Source organism: Macaca mulatta, chromosome 16 (genome assembly GCF_049350105.2).
Source record: "Macaca mulatta isolate MMU2019108-1 chromosome 16, T2T-MMU8v2.0, whole genome shotgun sequence".
NCBI lineage: Eukaryota > Metazoa > Chordata > Mammalia > Primates > Cercopithecidae > Macaca > Macaca mulatta.
Genome location: NC_133421.1, coordinates 49,618,709 through 49,643,827, shown reverse-complemented (window position 1 = coordinate 49,643,827; position 25,119 = coordinate 49,618,709). Strand labels below are relative to the sequence as shown.

The following is a 25,119-nucleotide window of genomic DNA, read 5'->3' as shown; positions in this document are numbered from 1 at the left end:
TGGGACTACAGGTACATGCCACTGGGTCCAGCTTATTTGTGTTTTTTTAATATAAGGGTATCAGTAACATCTGATTCATTTTATTTATCTTTTATTAAAGTTTTATATGTACATTGTTTAAAGGAGTCAAAATAGTTCTTCAAGATTTGTTAAGGCTAATAGCAGTCCTTCCTTCCTTCTCTCCTTCCTATTTCACCTTTCTTAGAGGCAGTGTCTTTCAATTCTTTTAACTGTTTATTTTGTGTTTTACTGCTACATCTATAATAACATGTTTGTATTTGATACCCCTTGATTTTTGCTTTTAGGTATTTTTTATTGAGTTCCAAGTATTAAATATGAGAAATTAGTTCTCTTTTTTCTCCCTGTCCTAAACACATCCATACATATCCTTCCTATCCTCTCATTCTCCTAGTATGGTTATAATAATTTAGATTAGATCAATATATAGTTGTTACGATTATATAAGCGCTATTGAGAACTCAACCATGTAGTATATGATTATTTTTTACTGCTTTGTGAAAGTTTTTTTTTTTTTTGATTAATATTTATCCTGTGTTTTTGTTTTTTGCTTTTAACTTTCTTGGTGTTATATGTCCCATTCATGTAACCTAAACTCTCTGCCAGCCTAAATCTTCTGTCCAGATGTTTTGACTCATTAGATAGTCTATGAGTTTCATCTTCTTGAGGAGATTTCTTCAGGAGCATTTTGATCTGGAATGGTTACCAGCTAAACCTATTAGTACAAAGCTTTCATCCTGGGATTGACCTTCACCATCATTTTGGAGACTTGCTTCGTCTCTCCTTTTCCTTTTGTTGGATCTCCTGTTTCTTATATCTCATGTCATCAGCTTAGCTGGGCATGGTGGCTCACATCTGTAGTCCCAGCTACTCGGGAGGTTGAAGCAGGAGGATTGTTTGAGGCTACAAGTTTGAGGCCAGCCTGGGCAACATAGTGAGACTCCTATCTTCGTTTAAAAAAAAAAAATTAAAAAGAAAACCTATCCTTTCATTTGTTTGAGCTGTGATCATGTCATCATCTTTTTTCATTGCTTCCTCATTTTGCTGCTACTGCTTTTTTTTGTTTTTGAGATGAGTTTCACTCTTTTCATGCAATTGGAGTACAATGGCATGATCTCGGCTCACTGCAACCTCTGCCACTCAGGTTCAAGTGATTCTCCTGTTTTAGCCTCCGAGTATCTGGGATTACCGGCGACCACCACCATTCCCAGCTAATTTTTGTATTTTTAGTAGAGATGGGTTTCACTATGTTGGCTAGGCTGGTCTCGAACTCCTGACCTCAGGTGATCCACCTGCCTCAGCCTCCCAAAGTGCTGGGATTACAGGCATCAGCCACTGTGCCTGGCCATTTTGCTTCTTCTGAATGAGTATGTGTGAAGTAAATTCTTTTTGAGACTGGATATTTCTGAAAATATCTTTGTCCTACTTTAACATCTGATTGATAGTTTGATGGGGTATGGAATTCTTACTTGGGAATAATTTCCTTTCAGGACCTTGAAGGTGTTGCTTCTTTGTCTTCTAACTTCTGTTAGGAAGTCTGACATTCTGATTCCTGGTCCTTTGTGTGGCTTATTTGTTTTTAATATGGAAACTTGTAGGATTAGCTCTCTATCTCTAGGGTTTTGAAATTTCTGGTTGTTATACCTTAGTCTGAGTCTCTTTTTGACTATTGTCCTAGGCATTCAGTAAGCACTTTGAACCTGGAAACTCATGTCCCTCAGTTCTAGGAAATTTTCCTGAATTAATTTGTTGGTAATGTTTTCTCCTTGCATGTTCTCTGTCTAAAAACTCCTTTTATTTGGAATTTGAAATGATTGTCGAATTTTCTTATCCTTTCCTCTTTTCCTTCCCCTCATCTTGTTCTACTTTTTAGAAAACAGCTTTATTGAGATGTAATTTACATATCATAAGATTTACCCACTTAGAGTGTACAATTGAGTGGTTTTTAGTGTATATAGAGAGTTATGCAACCACCACCACAATAGAATTTTAGAACCTGTTCAGCACTCTAAAAATAACTTGCTCATTTTAAGGCCAGGTGCAGTAGCTCACACCTGTAAACCCAGTGCTTTGAGAGGCTGAGGTGGGAGGATTGTTTCAGGCCATGAGTTTGAGACTAGCCTGGGCAACATAGCAAGACACTGTCTTTAAAAAAAAAAAATTCTCCAGGGGTAATGGGACATGCCTTAGTCCCAGCTATTTGGGAGGTTGAAGCAGAAGGATCACTTGAACCCAGGAGTTCAAGGTTACAGTGAGCTATGATTGTGCCATAGCACTACAGCCTGGGTGAAAGAGCTTAAAAAAAAATAGAAATCATTCTGCCTTTTAGGATTTGTCTTTAACTTTATCTTCAATTCCTACTCAGTCTTTAATTTCTAAGAGCACTTTTTTTTTGGCTCTCTGAATATTTCTTCTTTATGGTATCTATTGGTTCATGATAGCATAATTTCTTTGATATTAGTTATACTGATTTTGAAGATATTTTATTATTTGTATTGCTTCTTTTCTCTAGGTTGCTTTTTTCCCTGCCTTTTTTTGGTCTCTATTTTTTAACTTAGATGCTTTTCTCAGATACTTAATATTTATTATTATTTTAACTTTTGTTTTATTTATTTATTTATTTATTTAGAGATGGGTCTCTCTCTGTTGCCCAGGGCAAATGCAGTGGTACAATCATAACTGATTGCAGCTTTGAACTTCTGGGCTCAACGGGTCCTCCTACCTCAGACTCCCAAGTGGCTAGTGTGGGCCACCACACCTGGCTTATTTTTAAAAGTTTTTTGTAGGGATGGGGTCTCACTTTTGTTGCCCAGGCTGATCTTGAACTCCTGGCCTAAGGTGATCCTCCTGCCTTTGCCTCCCAAAATGCTGCAACTACAGGTGTGAGCCACCGTACCCAGCCAATATTTATTGATTGTTCATATATATATGTATACACACATATTTTATTCACATATATATATATTTTGTTCACACACACACACACACATATATATAATATATATAGTGAGATGGAGTTTCGCTCTTGTTGCCCAGGCTGCCAGACTGGAGTGCAATGGCGTGATCTCAGCTCACCGCAACCTCTGCCTCCCGGGTTCAAGTGATTCTCCTGCGTCAGCCTCCCGAGTAGCTGGGATTATAGGCATATGCTACCACGCCCAGCTAAGATTATAGGCATATGCTACCACGCCCAGCTAAGTTATTCTCAGTAGAGATGGGGTTTCCCCATGTTGGTCAGGCTGGTCTCAAACTCCTGACCTCAGGTAATCTGCCTGCCTTGGCCTCCCAAAATGCTGGGATTACAGGTGTGAGCCACTGCGCCTAGCTGATTGTTCATGTTTAAGACTAGGAAATGAAAAAGCATATTAGAACCTCTAATATGGGAGGTTCTAAAAGACCCGTAAGTGGATCTTTGGGAAACTCTTGGTCTGATCAGAGTTCTAAAGATTATTGTCTGGCCTGGAGAGGGAAGGCCTATACAGAAACCCATAAATAGAGTTAAAGAGTAAGGGTTAAGGGTTGGTAGGTATCAGCCTGCAGTATAATCATTTACTTAATTCTGTTACTTTCAGAATGGTGCTCCAGATATACCTGGTTTCCCTTATTTCAGATGCATGATTTTACCACCTCCAGACAATAAATCTCCAGTTTTCTCTCTACTGAGGGAAGGGTATTCTTCTAGTTGTGCAGGATGCAGGAGGTGATTTGGAGTCCTACTACTATAGAATGTCAGCCTCTTAATTTTTGTCTGTCTTCACTCTCGGTCCCGGAACTGCCTGGAGTAGCTTGAGCCCTTTGGGAATTCTGTGGTGTAAAACGGATGGGTTTTCTCTTCTACTAGTTTAACATTTTGCTTCCTCAGGTCTGCTAAGTCAGTTACCACTTATCTATATGTTCTGTAGCTTCCAGCATTTCGTGGTGTTGTCCCTCCTCAATATCTTATGTGTTTATGCCTTTTAAGAAAACCTTAATGTAGTTTTAATGGAGTTTCAGGATGGTGTAAAATTAGGTACATGAATTCTTTCTTTTCGTTACTTGAAGTACTTTCTAAACATCTCAAATCCTCATTACTCTTATAGAGTATTTTTTTTTTTTTTAGATAGGATCTTGCTTTGTTGTGCCGGCTGGAGTCCAGTGGCACGATCAGGGCTCGCCGCAACCTCGGCCTCTTGGGCTCAAGAGATTCTCCCATCTCAGCCTCCCGTGTAGCTGGGACTACAAACATGTGCCACCATGCCTGTCTAATTTTTAAATTCTTTTGTAGAGATGGGATCTCACTTTGTTGCTCAGGCTGGTCTTGAACTCCTGGGCTCAAGCTGTCCTCCTGCCTTGGCCTCCCAAATTGCTGGGATTACAGGCGAGAGCCACTTTGCCCAGCCTCATAAGGTATTTTTGTCCATAACTTATAGATAGAAGAACTAATGTTTAGAAAGATATTTAAAAGTTCTTAAGATAGGCCAGGCACAGTGGCTCACGCCTGTAATCCCAGCACTTTGGGAGGCCATGGTGGGTGGATCGCCTAAAGGTCAGGAATTCGAGACCAGCCTGGCCAACATGGTGAAACCCCGTCTCTAATAAAAATATAAAAAATTAGCCGGGTGTGGTGGTGGGCGCCTGTAATCCCAGCTACTCGGGATGCTGAGGCAGAAGAATCTTTTGAATGCGGGAGGTAGAGGTTGCAAGGATCCAAAATCGTGTCAGTGCACTCCAGCCTGGGCAACAAGACCGAAACTTCTTCTGAAAAAAAAAAAAAAGAAATTAACATTTTAGAGCTACAGTGAAAAAGAAAAAGAGATTATTTGTGTTTCTTCTTCAAGATCACACTACCAGTAATTAGCAGAGATGGGATTCTCACTCAGGTGTGGCAGGCTGTAAAGGCTGTCATCTTTCTACTACATAACACTTTATTATTCGTTATATGGTTTAGGTATAGTTGAGAATGACCTTTTTTATTTTCTTAGCTTTTGGTAATAGAAGCAGCATACTTTTCCTTTGCTTTTTGTTGCATCTATTTTTACTGCACTGAAGTAGAAAGAGATTGGTGAAAAATTTTTCAGAAGTCAACGTCAGCTTGTACTTATCAATTAAATTTAGACTGGGTGTGGCGGCTCAGGCCTGTTTTCCCAGCACTTTGGGAGGCCAAGGCGGGTGGATCACCTGAAGTCAGGAGTTCGAGACCAACCTGGCCAACAGGGTGAAACCCCATCTCTACTAAAAATACAAAAATTAGCCAGATGTGGTGGCAGACACCTGTAATCCCAGCTACTCAGGAGACTGAGGCAGGAGAATTGCTTGAACCCGGGAGGCGGAGGTTGCAGTGAGCTGAGATTGCACCACTGCACTCCAGCCTGAGCAACAAGGGTGAAACTCCATCTCAAAATTTAGGAATTCCCTTTAAAAAGTCATTGTTAGGCTAGGCATGGTGGCTTGCCTCTATAATCCCAGCACTTTGGGAGGCTTAGGCAGGAGTATCACTCAAGCTCAAGAGTTCAAGACCAGACTGGGCAACATAGCGAGACCTCCCCTCTACTAAAAATAAAAAATACTAGCTGAATGCATTGGCCCATGCCTGTAGTCCCAGCTACTTGGGAGGCTGCGGTGGGAGGATCACTTGAGCTTGGGCGGTTGAGGCTATAGTGAGCTATGATTGCGCCACTGCACTCCAGCCTGGGCGACAGAGCAAGACATTGTTTCAAAAAAAAGTCATTGTATTTTTATAGCCATTTTTCATATCTGGTAAGCCCGTGACTGCCTTTTTTTCCATGATTAGTGATCATTTGTTTCTCTGTAACTTTGAGATCTACTCATAAGGTTTCTATAAATTAAATTTCATTTTTCCAGAAGATGGACTGCTTATTACTGTTTGGCACTCAGTTTGTGATATTTTGATGCTTACGTGTTAACACTAGATTTTTTTCTATATGAAATAAGTATCAGCTGTTGTATAGTTGGTTTAACAGGTTAATCCCAAGGGGCCTTTGTTTTCTGAGGAATGTGAGGAAGCTTACTTTTTTCAACCTGCGAAGGCAGCAACTAAGACTTTGAGAGGGGTTCCATGAAAAAAGCAAAGGTCCTCATTCTTGAGCTCTAGAATTACTTCATACTTCAATGAAAATTAATGGCCCAATTCAGCAAGCCATTAATTTGACTTGATACTTGAAAATAGGGCAGGAAAAATAATTTCTACCAAAAATAACTTCAGAATGCTTTTTATTCATATACTAGAATATCTAATTTAAACCAGTGACATTCTGGTATATTTTATAGTACACCTGAACAGGAGCAGCTGATGGTAGTGTGGCTAAGTTGGATGATAAAAGAAGAAGCATATTTTGAGAGGTAAGATAATTTGATTTAGTTAGTTGAGAAAGCTTTTCTTCTTCTCTCTTTGGAAAATTCATATTTCCTGTTTTGTTTTGACAGTACTTCAGGCGTCTCTGCTTCTTTTGGGGAGATGTTATTATTGGTGGCTATGTACTTTCACAGCAACCAGCTTAGTGCTATCATTGACTTGGTCTGTTCTACTTTGGGGATGAAGGTAATTTTCTTTTAACTTCTTTCTAAAAACAGAAAAGTGTTTCTAAGATGGACATTTTGTTGCAGTGTAAATAGATTGTTTTAAGTAATTTTAATTGTTTAATAGAAGTTTTATCAGGAGTGCTTAGGAAAAAATGGATTTTGAAACCTTTATTTACTAAAATAATAGATACTCATGCAAAAACCTTGGAAAGCACAGAAAAGGGAAAGATATCTTATAATTCCATGATTCAGAGATACCTAGTATACTACTATTAATATTCTGATGTCTGTTCTTTCTTTAAAGTGACATATATATTTGGTGATTTAAAAAAACTAATATATGATGAACATTTACTCATGTCAATAAATATTATAATACGGTATAATTTTTAATGGCTGCATTGTGTTATAGTCCATTGTTTGATCTTCTTACTGGGTCCTTTATTATTTCCCATGTAGATTTTCTAGTTTCAGTGTAACACTTAGAGGAATATCCTTGTTTATGTAAATACACACATAGGCACTCACATGTATCTCTTCATACACCTGTTGGATCATTTTCTTTCTTTTTTTTTTTTTTTTTGAGATGGAGTCTCGCTCTGTCGCCCAGGCTGGAGTGCAGTGGCTGGATCTCAGCTCACTGCAAGCTCCGCCTCCCGGGTTTACGCCATTCTCCTGCCTCAGCCTCCCGAGTAGCTGGGACTACAGGCGCCCGCCACCTCGCCCGGCTAGTTTTTTGTATTTTTTAGTAGAGACGGGGTTTCACCGTGTTCGCCAGGATGGTCTCGATCTCCTGACCTCGTGATCCGCCCGTCTCGGCCTCCCAAAGTGCTGGGATTACAGGCTTGAGCCACCGCGCCCGGCTGGATCATATTCTTAGGATAAATTTCTAGAAGGTAATTGCTAAGGAAAAGGTATGGTTATGTTAAGGTGTTTCAAGAGTACTGCCATATTATCTTTTAGAAAGATTGTATCAGCTTAATTAACTGTTACCAGTAGTAAAAACTCCTATTTTCCTAAACTTTCACATGACTGAGCATTACTATTTTTCTTTAATCTTTGCAAATTTGGTTGATGAACAGTGGTATCACCTAGTTTGAATTTCTTTGATTACTAGTGATACTTTAGTATTTAAAATCTATGTCTTTTGCCTGGTTTATTTCTTTTGCAAAAAGCTTCTCAGTATCCTAATTTTCCTGTAGGGACTTTGATTTATTTTTTTCTTTCACTGTTTCAAAAGGAAAGATACATCATTATGCCTCATACATCTTCATATATTTCAAGACATATATTTTGCCCAATATTGAAATTGGGATTCATTTTATAGTTGACATGTAATATGAAAGTGGTAGTGTTCCAACTCCTACTTTTTTTCTTGAAAAGCTGCTATAATATTAAATCAGTGACATATCTTATAGTATCTTTAAAAGTGGAGAGTTCAATATGTTATAAATGACTTTTTCCAATCTTTTTTGCCATCTAACTTTGCCATGTGGAAATTATTATCATTATTTTTATGTAGTATATTAAATATTATTTTTGTGGTTTCTATTTTGCTCTTATGCTTAGAAATGTTTTCCTTTCTTGGGTTTATATAAATAGTCACTTACATGTTCTTCTAGTTTTTTTGGTGGTGTCGTGTTTTGCATTTAAACATTTAATCTACTTGGAGTTTCTTTTGGTGTATGGTGTGATATGTACAAAAAGTGTATGCGTGTCTATCTGTATATATACATATATATGTGTGTGTATATATGTGTATATGCAGACACACACACACACACACACACGTTTCTCTTGTCCTCACAGAAGGGCAGCTATCCCAGCTCCAGGTAGTAAATAATCTGTTTCCCCCAACCGACTGAAAATGCCAATAACAGTATTTATTAAGTGCTTTTTATATTGGTCCCGTTTCTGAGTATTAACACTTTAATGTTGGGTTTGAGAAGACACTTCTAAAACAGAGCAGAGTACTTGAACATTTGAACATTTATGTGTATCACAGCCATTTTAGATAAGTTCCGTAGAATAAATTGTGTTTCATATATTTTTATATACTATTGGAATTCTTTTGGTAATTTTAGATTGTAATTAAGCCAAGCTCCTTGAGCAGGATGAAGACGATCTTCACACAGGAAATTTTTACTGAGCAGGTATTTCTTTTTATTCTTAGGTGCTTACTTAACTTTCTTTTACAATATTCTTTGGGAGAAAACTTGTGTGTCTTACCTTAAGAAAGTAATATGGTCGTTTTTCTTTTTAATCACTCATGATGATTTATTTCATCATTGAAACTTTGTTTAAAAATAATTCATTTAAAATACACTTTTAAAACTAGTCATAACATAGCAAAGCATCTTTTGAATGTATATATTTTTGGAGACTGAGTAGATACTTAGGAGAATACTCTTAGATGCTGATGATCGGGCATCTCAAGAGGTAATTGTTTTAATGTGTCTGGAGAAAGATAAAATGAAGACCTATTTAAACCTTTAGGCTGTAAAATTCATTTCTAACTGGATTACAGGCTAGCGTCTAAATTTCTTATACTTAACATGTTCTTCTTTAGCCTTAGCACTTTTGTCCATGGATAAGCCTAAGGATTTTTTTCATTTCTTTTTTTATCTTACTCTGTCACCCAGGCTAGTATACAGTGGCACAATCATAGCTCACTGCAACCTCTGCCTCCTGGGTTGGAGCAATTCTCCTGCTTCAGCCTCCCAAGTAGCTGGGATTACAGGTGTCCACCACCACGCCCAGCTAATTTTTGTATTTTTAGTAGAAATGGGGTTTCACCATGTTGGCCAGGCTGGTCTTGAACTCCTGACCTCAGGTGATCTACCCACCTCGGCCTCCCAGAGTGCTGGGATTACAAGCGTGAGCCACTGTGCCCAGCCAGTTGTTGCTTTTTTATGGCTATTAATATCTTTATTTCTATATTTTACTATCCCTCCCTCCCTCAACACGCATACGCACATATATTCCTAAATTACAAATAGTCACACAGCATGTGGGAGAATCATAAGTTATTTGTTGTCTTTAAATTTGAACCAGTTGGAAGACAACTTTGAGGAGGGTCTTTAAAAGACAATTAGAGCCTATGCATGACATATTGATAATAAATATTTCTGGGTATATTTATGTGGTGCTTTATAGTTCATATGATGTCCAAAAAGAATATTTTCCCCCTCATAACAATGCTTTGAGGCAGTATGGTAGTGTCCTGTTTTGTAGATGTGAAAAAGATTCAAAAGATAAAGTGACTTTTTCAAAGTCATTGAGCCCAGATTATATGCTTCAAATTTGTATTTATTTATTTATTTATTTATTTATTTATTTATTTATTTATTTTATGTTATCACACCACTGTGTATGTATCTGTGTTTAAAAACAAAAAATTAGGGAATTATATAAATCCCTAAATGTATGTTTCCTCAGCATTCAAAGACAATTAAAACGTAATAATTTATTGTCATCATTCATTTCTAGGGACCACACTTATATTAGGTGTTGACAGTCTACTTATCTCTCTTTCAAAATAATTTTATATTTAGTTCTTTATATTACTAATACTATTTTTCCCTTTTAGGTTGTCACAGCTCATGCAGTTCGGGTCCCTGTCACCAGCAACCTGAGTGCCAACATTACTGGATTTTTGCCTATTCATTGTATTTACCAGCTTCTCAGGAGCCGTTCCTTTACCAAGCACAAAGTGTCAATAAAAGTATGCCCCTACAAATAAAACAAATAAAATAAAAGCATGCCCCCACATTTATATATATATATTTTTTCTTTTGAGATGGAGTCTTGCTCAGTCACCCAGGCTGGAGTGCAGTGGTACAGTCTTGGTTCACTGCAACCTCTGCCTCTTGGGTTAAAGCGATTCTCTTGCCTCAGCCTCCCAGGTAGCTGGGACTACAGGTGTGCGCCACCACGCCCGGCTAATTTTTGTATTTTTAGTAGAGATAGGGTTTCACTGCGTTGGCTGACTGGTGTCGAACTCCTGACCTCAAGTGATATGCCGGTCTCAACCTCCCAAAGTGCTGGGATTACAGGTGTGAGCCACTGTGCCTGGCCTACATTTATATTTCAAAGAACAACCTAAATTAATGCTTTCTCCCCAGTTAGTTATAGTTCAGTTTGTAGGCCTTTATTGTGGGTTTTGTGTAGGAAATGTGTGGTATTAAGTTACTGGTCATTTATATAAGTATAGTAATTAAGTATAGTAATTATAATTATATAATTATAATACAGTAATTTCAGATTTTTAAAACAATGTAAGATTATTTTCAAAATGCATTATACTCCCTTTAAGTTCTCAATAGTGGCACGTGGCTATTTCATTAAAACTTTGAAACTTCCATTTTCTAATTTATTTATTTTTTTTTTTAAAGAGAAGTCTCACTCTGTCGCCCAGGCTGTCATAGCTCACTGTAACTTCAAATTCCTGGGCTCAAGCACTCCTCCTGCCACAGCCTCCTAAGTGGCTGGGACTATGGATATGAGCTACCACTCCTGGCTTTTTTTTTTTTTTTTTGAGACAGAGTCTCACTCTGTCACCCAAGCTGGAGTGCAGTGGTGCTATCTCGGCTCACTGCAACCTCCGCCTCCCGGGTTCAAGTGACTCCCCTGCCTCTGCCTCTGAGTAGCTGGTATTATAGGCTCCTGCCACCACGCCTGGCTAATTTTTTTTTTTTTTTAATTTTTAGTAGAGACAGGGTTTCACCATGTTGACCAGGCTGGTCTCAGACTCCTGACATCAGGTGATCCACCCGCCTTGGCCTCCCACAGTGCTGGGATTACAGGCATGAGCCACTGTGCCTGGTCTCACACCCAGCTTTAAAAAGCTTTTTTTTTTGTAGAGACAGGGTCTCGCTATGTTGCCCAGGCTGGTCTGGTCTTGAACTCCAGGTCTTAGGCAATTCTCCTACTTTGGCCTCCCGAAATGGGATTACAGGTGTGAGCCACTGCAACGGGCCTGGTTTGGTTTTACAAATTGGGGAAGTTGCCATGACTAGTATTTGTCGACTTGCCACAAGGACACCTCACACCTAACTTATGATTTCGATATGTTTTGATTTGTGTTAGTTGGCTATATCTAACAGTTAAAAGGCCCTCTAAAGAGAAGGTTGAGACCCAGGAGGTAAAGTAATCTGAAACTTTTTCAGAGGCTCTTTTATTTACAAAGAACAGTGAATAATATATGCATGATATATCACTTTTAATTGTCCCTTGTTTTTTGTGATTTAGTGAAATTATTTTCCAGCTAGATTGTATCTTCTGCTGCTTTATATTTTTAGCAAGTAAAATAGCTAAGAATTAAGAGTTCAAATGTACACCCAACATTTTACATGTCCTCCATCCAACGACAGTTAAGTGATAGTCTCCTGTAAGTGCTTGTCAGAGACACTTTCTTAGTCTATCTGAGAGTCTACTGTGAAGGACCTATCTCTCTCTCTCCAAATTCGTATCTAATGTGAGCTCTCCCATGACGACACACATAGTGCTCTAAATACAGATATGGTAGGGACTTAAAATATTTTTCCCACGACTTAAAAACTAATAGATTAAACCCAAAAGCTTCCAGTGGACGGTGCACCTAAGATGATACAGATATAAAGGTAGTTCATATTTTAAAATCAAAGATAGTTATGATACTAGATAATATATTTGGAACTGCCAAAAGTTAATAGTGAATTTTACTGATTCATAATTCATATAAAACTGTATGTACTTTTATAATTTTGCTTGATTTTTCTTTTTGCCACAATTCAGTGTCTATAACATTCTTTCTTAGGATTGGATTTACAGACAGCTGTGTGAGACCTCTACTCCACTTCATCCTCAATTACTTCCTTTGATTGATGTGTACATAAATTCTATACTTACTCCTGCATCGAAATCTAATCCAGAAGCCACAAATCAGCCAGTCACAGAACAGGAGATACTCAATATTTTCCAAGGAGTCACTGGGGTAAAATCGTTGTTCTTTATATCTATTAACTTATTTTTCTTTTAGTTCTTCTTACTTATCCCACATTTTTATTTTCCTATCAGAGGACTTTTAGGTAGTTCTGAATTTAAAATTAGATTAAATTTCCTTAGATCACCTGTAAAAATTAAAAGAATGGTATTAGTTCCAACTAGTTTGCTAAACAGGCACTTGTGTGAGAATTTTTTTTTTTGGAGATGGGGTTTTACTCTTCTTGCCCAGGCTGGAGTACAATGGCACGATCTCGGCTCACTGCAACCTCCGCCTCCCTGTAACCTCCGCCTCCCTGTAACCTCCGCCTCCTGGGTTCAAGTGATTCTCCTGTCTCACCCTCCTGAGTAGCTGGGATTACAGGCGCCTGCTACAACGCCCGGCTAATGTTTTGTATTTTTAGTAGAGACAGGGTTTCACCATGTTGTCCAGGGTGGTCTTGAACTCCTGACCTCAGGTGATCTACCTGCCTCAGCCTCCCAAAGTGCTGGGATTACAGGTGTGAACCACTGTGCCTGGCTTTTTTTTTTTTTTTTTTTTGAGACTGGAGTCTCACTGTGACACCCAGGCTGGAGTGCACTGGGCAATCTCAGCTCACTACAACCTCCACTTCCTGGGTTCAAATGATTCTCCTGCTTCAGCCTCCTGAGTAGCTGGGACTGCAGGCATGTGCCACCACAACTGGCTAATTTTTGTATTTTTAATAAAGATGGGATTTCATCATATTGTCCAGGCTGGTCTTGAACTCCTGACCTCAAGTGATCCTCCTGCCTTGGCCTCCCAAAGTGCTGGGATTACAGGTGTGAGCCACTGCGCCCGGCCAATAATTTTTTTTTTGTTTTTGAAGTTTCACTTTAAAATCTAAAGGGTGCCCTGGAGATTGTGTGTTTGATCAAATACTGTGTGGGATTTCAAGATATTCAATGTAGGTTTGTTTAGCATCCTGGGAATCTAAGATATACCTACATTCATTTAGCGAGAACTTTGTTTTGTTTTGTTTTGTTTTTGAGACAGAGTCTCACTCTGTTGCCCAGACTGGAGTGCAGTGGCACGATCTCAGCTCACTGTAAACTGCCTCCTTGGTTCAAGTGATTCTCATGCCTTAGCCTCTCGAGTAGCTGGGATTATAGGCACCTGCCACCATGCCTGGCTAATTTTTGTTTTTAGTAGAGACAGGGTTTTACTATGTTGGCCAGGCCGATCTCCAACTCCTCATCTCAGGTGATCCGCCTGCTTCGGCCTCCCAAAGTGCTGGGATTACAGGCATGAGCCACCGCTCCTGGCTCATGTAGGGAAAATTTGATTAAAGTATTTTTTCCTTAGTTTGTTAGAAGGGAAAAACAGTTGCATTTTTCACAAATATAATTAAGTATACAATGTCTTATTTAGGAGTTACTTTCTTCATGGTAATTTCATATAATACTTGGGACTCCTGTCTTTCAGAAGCAGCCTGATGGGTTTGCTATTGAGTAGTAGCTGAAGTCTTTTCTTTGTCTTATCTTAAAGACCACTTAAGTATGTTGCCTTTCATCTCTCATGCCATCTCAGATTTCATGTTGTTTTTTTGAGTTTAATATACACACAGCAACATTTCTCCTCTTTTACATGAGTTAGGAGCAGCAATGCTGAATAACCTATTTTGATTATTTTACTATCAAGAAAAAAAAAATCACTCATGAAATTCAAAGTATTTCAGAGTATTCGTAATATTTCCTCCAGGGTGACAACATCCGCCTTAATCAGCGTTTCAGTATCACAGCACAGCTTTTGGTGCTCTACTATATACTGTCTTATGAGGAGGCTCTTCTAGCAAACACAAAGACTTTAGGTAAGTTATACATAGAGGAATGGTTCTAGTGGTAGTTTATTTTATTAGCTTGCATTTTGTTACTTTCCAGACTGTTTATTGATAAAAGAAGGGCAATATTCTAACAGACTCTAGTATCATTTTATAATCTTTGCAATGTGGGCATTGTATACTTGATACATAAATCATGCATGTTGGGGTACATAACCATAATTTATGGCCCAGTCCTCCTTATAGGAGGCTAAATGAATAGATAACGGAATTGCCTGTATTTTAACAGTTGTATAGGTCTTGTTCACTAAATATAAATTTAAAAGATACACGCGATGGAGCTGTAACTGAATTTTTTTCTCTTGATTTGAGTCTTTGCCTGGTCTTCCTTCCGTTAGTATGAATAGTAACAACCTAATCAAAAACAATAGAAAAGGCCAGGTGAGGTGGCTTACACCTGTAATCCTAGCACTTTGGGAGGCCGAGGTGGGCAGATCACCTGAGGTCAGGAGTTCGAGACCAGTCTGATCAACATGGCGGAACCCCATCTCTACTAAAAATACAAAAATTAGCCAGGCGTGGTGGCTCATGCCTGTAATCCCAGCTACTCAGGAAGTTGAGGCAGGAGAATTGCTTGAACCCAGATGCGGAAGTTGCAGTGAACCGAGATTGTGCCATTGCACTCCAGCCTGGTGGACAGAGTGAGACTCTGTCTCCAAAAAAAAAAAAAAAATAGAAGGGTTTCGTTTTGCTGTTAACATTGGGCTGGGCATGGTAGCTCATTCCCTGTAATCTCAGTGCTTTGGTACTTTGGGAGGCTGAGATGGGATGGTCACTTGTGCTCAGAGTTTGACACTAGCCTGGGAAACAGCAAGATGCCCGTCTCTACACACACACGCACATGCACACAGAGAATGTCACTGAAATGGGCTTTGAAACTTAAGTTACTTCACATGATATCAGAAGGTCAGATTTAGCATGCATGATATCAGTGTAAAGTGGTATTTTTTCCTGTATTTGAAAAGGTTTACCTGTGTTTAGACTTTCTACATGTGTATAGTTCATTTCATTTCATCTGTTTGTTTTTCGAGACAGGGTCTCACTCTGTCACCCAGGCTGGAGTGCAGTGGCATGAACATGGCTCAGTGTAGCCTTGATCTCTGGGGCTCAAGGGATTCCTGCCTCAGCCTCCCATGTAGCTGGGACCACAGGTGGACACTACCACACCCGGCTGATTTTTTAAATTTTTTGTAGAGATGGGATTTGCCATGTTGCCAGGCTGGTCTCAAACTCCTGGGCTCGAGCAGTCCTCCTCGCTTGGCCTCCCAAAGTGCTGGGATTACAGGTGTGAGTGATCCTCCTGACCTTTGTGTGTAGTTTTTAATTTGTTTTTCTTTTTTTTTTTTGAGACAAAAGTCTCACTCTGTCACCCAGGCTGGAATGCAGTGGTGTGATCTTGGCTCACTGCAACCTGCACCTCTCGGGTTCAAACAATTCTTCTGCTTCAGCCTCCCGAGTAGCTGGGATTACAGGTGCATGCCACCATGCCTGGCTAATTTTTGTATTTGTAGTGGAGATGGGGTTTCATTGTGCTGGCCAGGCTGGTCTCGAACTCCAGACCTCAAGTGATCCATACACCTCAGCCTCTCCAAGTGCTGGGATTACAGGTGTGAGCCACTATGCCTGGCCTGGATTTTCTTTTTTTTTTTTTTTTTTTGGAGACGGAGTCTCGCTCTGTCGCCCAGGCTGGAGTGCAGTGGCCGGATCTCAGCTCACTGCAAGCTCCGCCTCCCGGGTCTACGCCATTCTCCTGCCTCAGCCTCCCGAGTAGCTGGGACTACAGGCGCCCGCCACCTCGCCCGGCTAGTTTTTTTTGTATTTTTTAGTAGAGACGGGGTTTCACTGTGTTAGCCAGGATGGGCTCGATCTCCTGACCTCGTGATCCGCCCGTCTCGGCCTCCCAAAGTGCTGGGATTACAGGCTTGAGCCACCGCGCCCGGCGGATTTTCTTTTTTATGTTTGACATTTTCTGTGCCTTTGACTGATACAGTTCTTGTTTGGAATTTCTGTATATTCTCACATATTTAATCTTTTCTGTGAACTTTATAATAATTTTATTATATTTCACAAATGAAAATTATATTGGAATTTTGATAAGAATTATGTTAAACTTACAGATTAATTTGGAGAGAATTTACTTCTTTGCAGTATTAAGTCTTCCTATCTAAGAACCTGAAATAATTTCTGCTTTTTAATTGTACACATACAGTTTAGTCTTTTTTTTTTTTTTTTTTTTTTTGGGATAGAGGCTTGCTGTGTTGCCCAGGTTGGAGTGCAGTGGTGCGATGTCAGCCCACTGCAACCTCTGCCTCCCGGGTTCCAGTGATCCTTCTGCCTCGGACTCCCAAGTAGCTGGGATTACAGGCACCTGCTACCACGCCCCACTGAATTTTGTATTTTTAGTAGAGATAGAGTTTTACCATGTTGGTGAGGCTGGCCTCAAACTCCTGACCTCAAGTCATCCACCACCTTGGCCTCCCAAAGTGCTGGATTACAGGTGTGAGCCACTTTGCCTGGCCTTAGTTTAGTCTTATAGTTAACTCATGTAAACCCTCATAACAGTTCTATGAGATAGGTGGTGGTTATGTTTATTTTACAAGGGAGAACACTGAAGCACAAGGAAGTTAGGTAACTTCCCTAAGTTAGTATTAAGTATTGTAGTAAGTATTGGAACCAGGATTTGACTACTTCTGGATCCTATAACTATTGTTTTAACTGCCTTCTGATTTTTTCTTAATTCATAAAAGATTGGTAAGGAAAACTATGCTATTTTGTTAACTTAAAGGGGAGATTGTATCTAAATAAGAGTATATGATAATATATATGGTCTATATAGAGAGTGATTCTCAACCTTTATTCTAACACTTGCACTTATATACTTCTTGTCCTTAATAAAAGAAAAATGGTTGAGCTTTACTGTTTGTGGTTTATAAGAGAATAAACATATTGTATATCATTTGTCAAACTACAAACACCCTGATTGAGATTCTCATATATTCCTGTGGTGTAAAGGGAAGTACCTTGGAATGAGTTCTGGGTGCCAGGCATATACAATATGGTAGAGATGAGACAGAGAAAGATAGTGTTGACTGGCAAGGACCTTTACTCTCTGTGATCTGAGGATTCACTGAAGGTGGCCAAATCTGTATTTAAATAAGAAGACGATGGCCGTAGGGTGAAGGATGGATTAAATTGGAGGCAGGGAAAGTGGACCATAGAAGATATATAAACAAAGGGTGAGTAGGCACTGAATTAGGATAGCACCAAAGTACAGAAATTAAAATGGACTTAGAAGAAAAAAAAGGGTGGACCTGGCTGGTTGAAGGTAGGAGTTGTGAGAGAAGGAAGTCAAATTCATATTGCCTAACTTAATTTAAAAAGAGGCCAGGTATGCACTTTGGGATGCCGAGGCTGGTGGATCACCTGAAGTCAGGAGTTCGAGACCAGCCTGGCCAACATAGTGAAACCCCTTCTCTACTAAAAATACAAACATCTGGACATGGTGGCGGGCACCTGTAGTCCCAGCTACTTGGGAGCTTGCGGCACAAGAATTGCTTAAACCCAGGAGGCAGAGGTTGCAGTGAGCCAAGATTGAACCACTGCACACCAGCCTGGGTGACAGTGACTCCTCTCAGGGGAAAAATAAAAAAGAGTCAATCACCACTATTGTATATAATTTGATAAAATCCACTGTGGCTCACGCCTGTAATCCCAGCACTTTGGGAGGCCCAGGCAGGTAGATCACGAAGTCAGGAGATCAAGACCATCCTGGCTTACACAGTGAAACCCCATCTCTACTAAAAATACAAAAAATTAGATGGGCATGGTGGTGGGCGTCTGTAATCCCAGCTACTCGAGAGGCTGAGGCAGGAGAATTGCTTGAATCTGGGAGGCGGAGGTTGCAGTGAGCCAAGATCGCGCCACTGCACTCCAGCCTGGTGACAGAGTGAGACTCTGTCTCAAAAAAAAAAAAAAAAAAAAAAAATTGGCCGGGCCCAGTGCTGTAATCCCAACACTTTGGGAGGCTGAGGCAGGCTGGATCCCCTGAGGTCAGGAGTTCAAGACCAGCCTGGCCAACATTGCAAAATGCTGTCTCCACTAAAAATACAAAAAATCAGCCAGGCATGGTGGTAGGTGCCTGTAATCCCAGCCAATCTACTTGAGAAGCTGAGGCAGGAGAATTGCTTGAACCCGGGAGGCGGAGGTGGTAGTGAGCTGAGATCGTGCCACAGCACTCTAGCCTGGGCAAAAAGAGTGAGACTCTGGCTCAAAAAGTAAAATAAAATAAAATAAAATAAAATAAAATAAAATTACAGTTTCTTTTTATACGATGCATTGGAATCATCAAGCTCTAGGCCATCTGTTCATGATCACATTTGATCTCCCAATTAGGTTTGGGAAAATCTTGACTCACTTGTTGGTTCTTTTAGTGTAGGGCACTTTTGCACATTGCTTCTCTCACCTGTTATGAATTTTCTTCTGTCTAGTTTTAAATTTCAGGGCATTTTCCAGATCTTGCTCCAGGTATGTTCTTGTTCTTCCTGTGTAGCCACTTGTATTCGTAATGATTCTTCATCTTTTATATGCTATATTCGCAGGTTAATTGCATTAAAAGTAATTTGACTTTGTTTTTGTTTCCATTTGGGTTGAAGGTTAAGATTTCTGTTGTTTCTGGACATTTTATTTATTTTACACTTTTTATCTTTGATAGCTGCCATGCAAAGAAAGCCCAAATCATACTCTTCTTCTTTAATGGACCAGATTCCTATCAAGTTCCTTATTCGACAGGCTCAAGGGCTGCAGCAGGAGTTGGGAGGTATGTTTTAATTTGCTGTTTACTGCTAAAGTTTATTGTTAAAAAAAACCTTACTGTTTGTAATGTTATGAAGTGTAATAGGTGCTTAACGTTAAAAATTCAAACAGTTCAAGAGTGAAATTCCTCTTTGCCTCCCTCACTAAATCTATTATTTCAGTTATTGCAAACCACCCTGCGCCTTAAAACACCACCCTAGCTATTTGCAGTTGGTATGTATTTTCAGGCTTTTTTCTCCTATAGGTTGAACTGTATGAAATTGCAGATATTTGGCCTGGTGTGGTGGCTCACGCCTGTAATCCCAGCACTTTGGGAGGCTGAGGCAGGAGGATCACGAGGTCAGGAGATCGAGACCATCCTAGCTAACATGGTGAAACCCCGTCTCTACTAAAAAAAATACAAAAAATTAGCCAGGCGTGGTGGCGGGTGCCTGTAGTCCCAGCTACTCGGGAGGCTGAGGCAGGAGAATGGCGTGAACCTGGGAGGTGGAGCTTGCAGTGAGCCGAGATGCGCCACTGCACTCCAGCCTGGGTGAAAGAGCGAGACTCCGTCTCAAAAAAAAAAAAAAAAAAGAAATCGCAGATATTCAACTAATTTAGAGTTACAGAAACAGCAGGTTCTTGTGGTTGAACCTAACAGACACACAGAAGTAAAAAAAAAATTTTTTTTTTTAACTCTGAATAGTATTGTACACTGCCTCTTTTGTTTGTTTGTTTGTTTGTTTTTGTTTTTGAGACAGTGGCTCACTCTGTCATCCAGGCTGGACTGCAGTGGCACGATCTTGGCTCACTGTAACCTCCACCTCCTGGGTTCAAGTGATTCTCGTATCTTAGCCACTCAAATAGCTGAGATTACCAGTATGCGCCACCATGCCCATCTAATTTATGTATTTTTAGTAGAGACAGGCTTTCACTATGTTGCCCAGGCTGGTCTTGAACTCCTGGTCTCAAGTGATCTGCCCACCTCAGCCTCCCAAAGTGCTGGGATTACAGGAGTGAGTCACCATGTGCAGCCTCCCCTGCCTCTTCCAAGGCTTGTTTTTTTTTCTTGGAGTCTTGAACATCTTCACATATTGGTACAGGTAAATCTTCCTTACTGTTTCTGATTATTTTATGATCCATAGTATGGACATATTATAATATTTTACTATAAATCCTGTTAAGTAGAAATATTGTAGTGTTTTTTGAAATTAGATATTTTTCTTTTTTTTTTTTTTTTTTTTTTTTTATCTTTAGGGAAAGAGTCTCACTACGTTACCCAGGCTGGAGTGCAGTGGTGTGATCATAGCTAACTGTAGCCTCAAACTCCTGGGCTGAAGCATCCTCCTACCTCAGCCTCTCTAGTAGTGGGGACTACAGGCCTGTGCCACCATGCCCTGCTAATTTTCTAGAGATTTTTCTTAATTAAATACCTCTTTAATGTTTGAGTGTGGGTGTTTTTCTTTCTGTTAAGTTGGAATTTTCTTTTTTTTTTTTTGAGAAGGAGTTTTGCTCTTGTCTCACAGGCTGGAGTGCAGTGGTGCGATCTCAGCTCACTTCAACTTTCGTATCCCAGATTCAAGTGATTCTCCTGCCTCAGCCTCCCGAGTAGCTGGGATTACAGGCACCCGCCACTATGCCTAATTGATTTTTATATTTTTAGTGGAGACTTCATTTTGCCATGTTGGCTAGGCTGGTCTTGAACTCCTGACCTCAGGTGATCCACCCATGTCAGCCTCTCAAAGTGCTAGGATTACAGGTGTGAACCACTGTGTCCGGCTGGAATTTTCTTTCTCTTTATTATGGTTGGTTTCAAGGAGAAACATGAGCCTTCATTGGACATCGTTAACCAGATGTCTGCAGCATTTATTTACTTATATCTTTGTATAATTTTTTTTTTTTTAAAGTAGAGACACGGTTTCATCCTGTTGGTTAGGCTAGTCTCGAACTCCTGACCTCAAGTGAAGAGCCTCCCAACGTGTTAGTATTACAGGTGTGAGCCATCATGCCTGGCTTCTTTGTATAATCTGTTTCCAGAAAATAATGTTATTTTTAACAGCATTTGGCAATTGATATGCTTTATTGAAAAGAGTATGAAATGTTGATTAGTTTACACTTTTGTAAGCAGTCTTTTTTGTGATGGTTGGGTATAGTTTTAACTGTATATATACTCCTGTATGCATTTAGAAATGTAAATGTTTAAGTAACGCCATTTTTGATTGTTACAATGTGTTTTCAAACACAGAAACATCAATTTTAAGCTGTTTCTATGAGAAAGGAACTGGGTATTTTTTCTACTGGGATTAAGCAGTGGTATCATTTGATTTGCATAATAAGGGGATAATTAGATCTAAAGTACTTTGATTCTTACTACTACTGTGTAGTCTTACTGTTCTGATAATGATGATAATAATATGGTAGCAGCAATATTTATTAGGTACTTATGTGCGAAGCACTTAGCATAGTAGTACTTCATTAATTCATTAACTAAATAGGCATTTGTATGGTGTCATAATTTTTTTTTGAGACAGCGTCTTGCTCTGTCATCCAGGCTGGAGTGCAATGGCACGATCTTGGCTCACTGCAACCTCCACATCCCAGGTTCAAGCAATTCTTGTGCCTCAGACTCCCAGGTAGCCAGGATTACAGGCATGTGCCACCACACGTGGCTAATTTTTGTATTTTTAGTAGTGACAGGGTTTCCCCATGTTGGCCAGACTGGTCTCGAACTCCTGGCTTCAAGTGATCCATCCCCTTCAGTCTCCCAAAGTGCTGGGATTATAGGCATGAGTCACCACGTGCGGGCCTCTCATTATTAACATTATACATAATAGTCATGAATAGTCAAACTGTGGTATAGGTAAAATGTTATAAATAAGGCTTTGATTTGGTAACAAGTTTTCCCATTACTTTTGATCTTCTTTAATACTTCTGGAACCAAGATAAAATGCCCCCTGTTGTGGGTATCATCAGTACTGCTTCTCTTGGCTGACATATGTAGCTGTGTGACTTTAGAGTTGTTAATGTTAATACATGTCTTTCAGTGTGGTTTGTTCCTTACGGTAGAATGGGAGGCATTGCTTACTTTGTATGAATGTTAGGGAGAGATGAGAAAATGTACATAAAGTACCTGAGACCTTTCAGGTATTTGAAGTGGCAACTTTAATTTTACCACATCTATAGCGATGATTCTCAACAGGGTTGGAGGAAAGGGCATGTTCTCTACAGAAGCCAAGCCTGTCAGTATTTCTGAGTAGGACCTTTTCTAAAGCATATATGATAGTCCCCAAATGGACATTCTTTTCTCCTCCTTTTCTTTCCTCTTCCCTGAACTCTTGAACCATTGCTATGTCAAACAACTTTAGGAGACTATTATGTTGGGTGGGATGGAAGACAGTTGAAAGCTTTCTTTATGAGTAGTAGTTCCCAGCTCACTGTTCATCACATTACTTGGGGATCTTCATTTAAGCAGTTTCCCTTGGTCAAATGACTATACACAAGTTCTTAAACTATAGTTGGCATGCACAAGGAGTGCACATTCCTAGGGCTCCATTCTACAGCTTCTGATCTCATCACCTGGGATGGTATTCATTATTCTGCACATGAAACAAGCTTTCCAAACTTATGATGCTGGTGGTGCTCTAATCATTCTTTTTTTATTTTTGAGATAGAGTTTTTGCTCTTGTTGCCCAGGCTGGAGTGCAGTGGTGTGATCTTGGCTCACTGCAATTTCCACCTCCCAGTTCAAGCGATTCTCCTGCCTCAGCCTCCCGAGTAGCTGGGATTACAGGCGCCCACCACCATGCCCGGCTAATATTTGTATTTTTAGTAGATACAGGGTTTCGCCATGTTGGCCAGGCTGGTCTTAAACTCCTGACCTCAGGTGATCCACCTGCCTCGGCCTCCCAAAGTGCTGGGATTACAGGTGTGAGCCACCGTGCCCAGCCATCTAATCATTCTTTGAGAATCACTGACTTAGAGCATAACCCTCTTTCCTTGTGGGCTGGTGGTTTGATAAAAATGAGAAGGGTGGGGAAGCTTCTGGTGTTTGAGCATGAAGAATCCAATTGATTTTCTGTAAATTTTCAAGGGTTGCATTCAGCTTTACTACGTCTCCTTGCTACTAACTACCCACATTTATGTATTGTGGATGACTGGATTTGTGAAGAAGAAATCACAGGGACTGATGCCTTGCTACGGCGAATGCTCCTGACTAATAATGCTAAAAATCATTCTCCCAAACAACTCCAAGAAGGTATAGTAAATTATTGATACTCCTTTAACCCCTTTTGTAGTACAAGGAGATGCTAGGCTAATTGAAATCTTATACAGAATTTTCCTGTGGATATAACAATGTTTTGGTGAATATATTTTAATTATATAAAGTACTCTTTGCATTTAAGGAATTTTACGCTCCCTTCCCCTTCCTCTTCCCCCCTTTCCCCCTTTCCCCTTTTACCCCTTTTCCGGTTTCCCCTTTTACTCCTTTACTCCTTTCCCCCTTTTTTCTGTTTTCCCTTTCCCCCTTCCCTTTCCTTTCCTTTTGTGTTTGTGTGTGTCTTTCTCTCTGTCTGTCACCCAGGCTGGAGTGCAGTGGCGTGATCTCAGCTCACTGCAGCCTCCACCTCCTGGGCTCAAGCAATCCTCCTACCTGAGTCCCACAAGTAGCTGGGACTACAGGTATGAGCCACCAGGCCTGGCTGATTTTTTAAGTTTTTGTAGAGATGGGGTTTCACCATGTTGCCCAGACTGGTCTCGAATTTGTAAGTTTGAGTGATCCTCCTGCCTCAGCCTCCCGGAGTGCTAGGATTAAGGCGTGAGCCACTGTGCCCGGCCAGGAATTTTAACCATTTCTTTCTGATGTGCTTGTATCTTTTCTCTCATAGGTCCTATATTATATCACTAAAAAGGTGGTGTGGTTTTAGAAAAGTTCTAAACTGGTTAGAAATAAGTGCAGTGGAATAGGACTATATACTTGCTGTTAATGGAGAATGTTCTTCTAGATCAGCACTGTCCAATAGAAATATAATGTGAGCTATAACACCTACATATAATAGGTGTAAATATAATGTGAGCTATAACACCTATAAACTTTCCAGTAAAAAGAAACAGGCAACAGTAATTTAAATAATCATTTTATTTGACCAAATATGGCCAATATTTTTTCTTTTTGTTTTTTTGAGACAGAGCCTTGTTCTGTTGCCTACTCTGGACTGCAGTGGTGCAACCTTGGCTCATTGCCTCCCAGGCTCTAGCAATCCTCCTGCCTTAGCTTCCCCAGTACCTGAGACTACAGGTACATGCCACCACACACAGCTAATTTTTGTATTTTTTGTAGAGAAGGGGTTGCCATGTTGCTCAGGCTGGTCTCAAACTCCTGGGCTCAAGCAGTCTGCTTGCCTTGGCCTCCCAAAGTGCTGGAATTACAAGCATGAACCACCGTGCCCGGCCTGCCAATATTATTTCACCATGTAATCAATATTAAAATTTTAATGAGATATTTTACCCCCCACTACACTCCTGCACTTAGTCTTTGCAATTTATTGTGTATTTTACACTTATAACACACCTCAATTTGGACTAGTTATTTCAGATGCTCAATAGCCAGATGGGGTTAGTGATTATTGGAGAGCATAGTTCTAGATATTTTTTAGTAACAGCAATCTTCTGGATGCTTACATCCTATAAGGGGACCACCTGGAGGAAAGTTTCAAGAAGTTTGAACCTTTCAATGAATGTTAGCTATCAAAAGCAATACTTCAGTATATTTTCCTTTTTCAGTCCTGTTTTTAAAATCAGTCTGGGCTGGGTGCAGTGGCTCATGCCTGTTATCTCAGCACTTTGGAAGGCCGAAGCAGGAGGATCACTTGAGGCCAGGAATTCAAAACCATCCTGGGCTCTTCATTGGTAAAGGCAAGAGGGGGATTAAAAAAAAAAAAAAAAAAAAAAG

The 25,119-nt window shown here is 40.0% G+C and overlaps 1 protein-coding gene and 1 long non-coding RNA gene across 5 annotated transcripts in view; one reads left to right on the top strand and one right to left on the bottom strand.

Annotated features, from left to right (window-relative positions):
* The window catches only part of INTS2 (integrator complex subunit 2), a 63,591-nt gene that overhangs the window by 23,804 nt on the left and 14,668 nt on the right, over window positions 1–25,119 (top strand). For all 4 annotated transcript variants that reach the window (XM_001110216.4, XM_077970842.1, XM_015120023.3 and 1 more), the window contains exons 10-17: window positions 6,286–6,357; window positions 6,442–6,556; window positions 8,622–8,690; window positions 10,127–10,261; window positions 12,335–12,511; window positions 14,240–14,348; window positions 19,090–19,194; window positions 23,260–23,424. In XM_001110216.4, the coding sequence (XP_001110216.1) occupies window positions 6,286–6,357; window positions 6,442–6,556; window positions 8,622–8,690; window positions 10,127–10,261; window positions 12,335–12,511; window positions 14,240–14,348; window positions 19,090–19,194; window positions 23,260–23,424 (947 nt within the window). The remainder of the gene's footprint in view (window positions 1–6,285; window positions 6,358–6,441; window positions 6,557–8,621; window positions 8,691–10,126; window positions 10,262–12,334; window positions 12,512–14,239; window positions 14,349–19,089; window positions 19,195–23,259; window positions 23,425–25,119) is intronic.
* On the bottom strand, window positions 556–2,917 carry LOC144335492 (uncharacterized). The gene is made up of 2 exons (XR_013406374.1): window positions 2,845–2,917; window positions 556–1,291 (listed from the first exon to the last, which is right to left on the bottom strand). It is a non-coding gene; the product is annotated as an uncharacterized LOC144335492 (long non-coding RNA).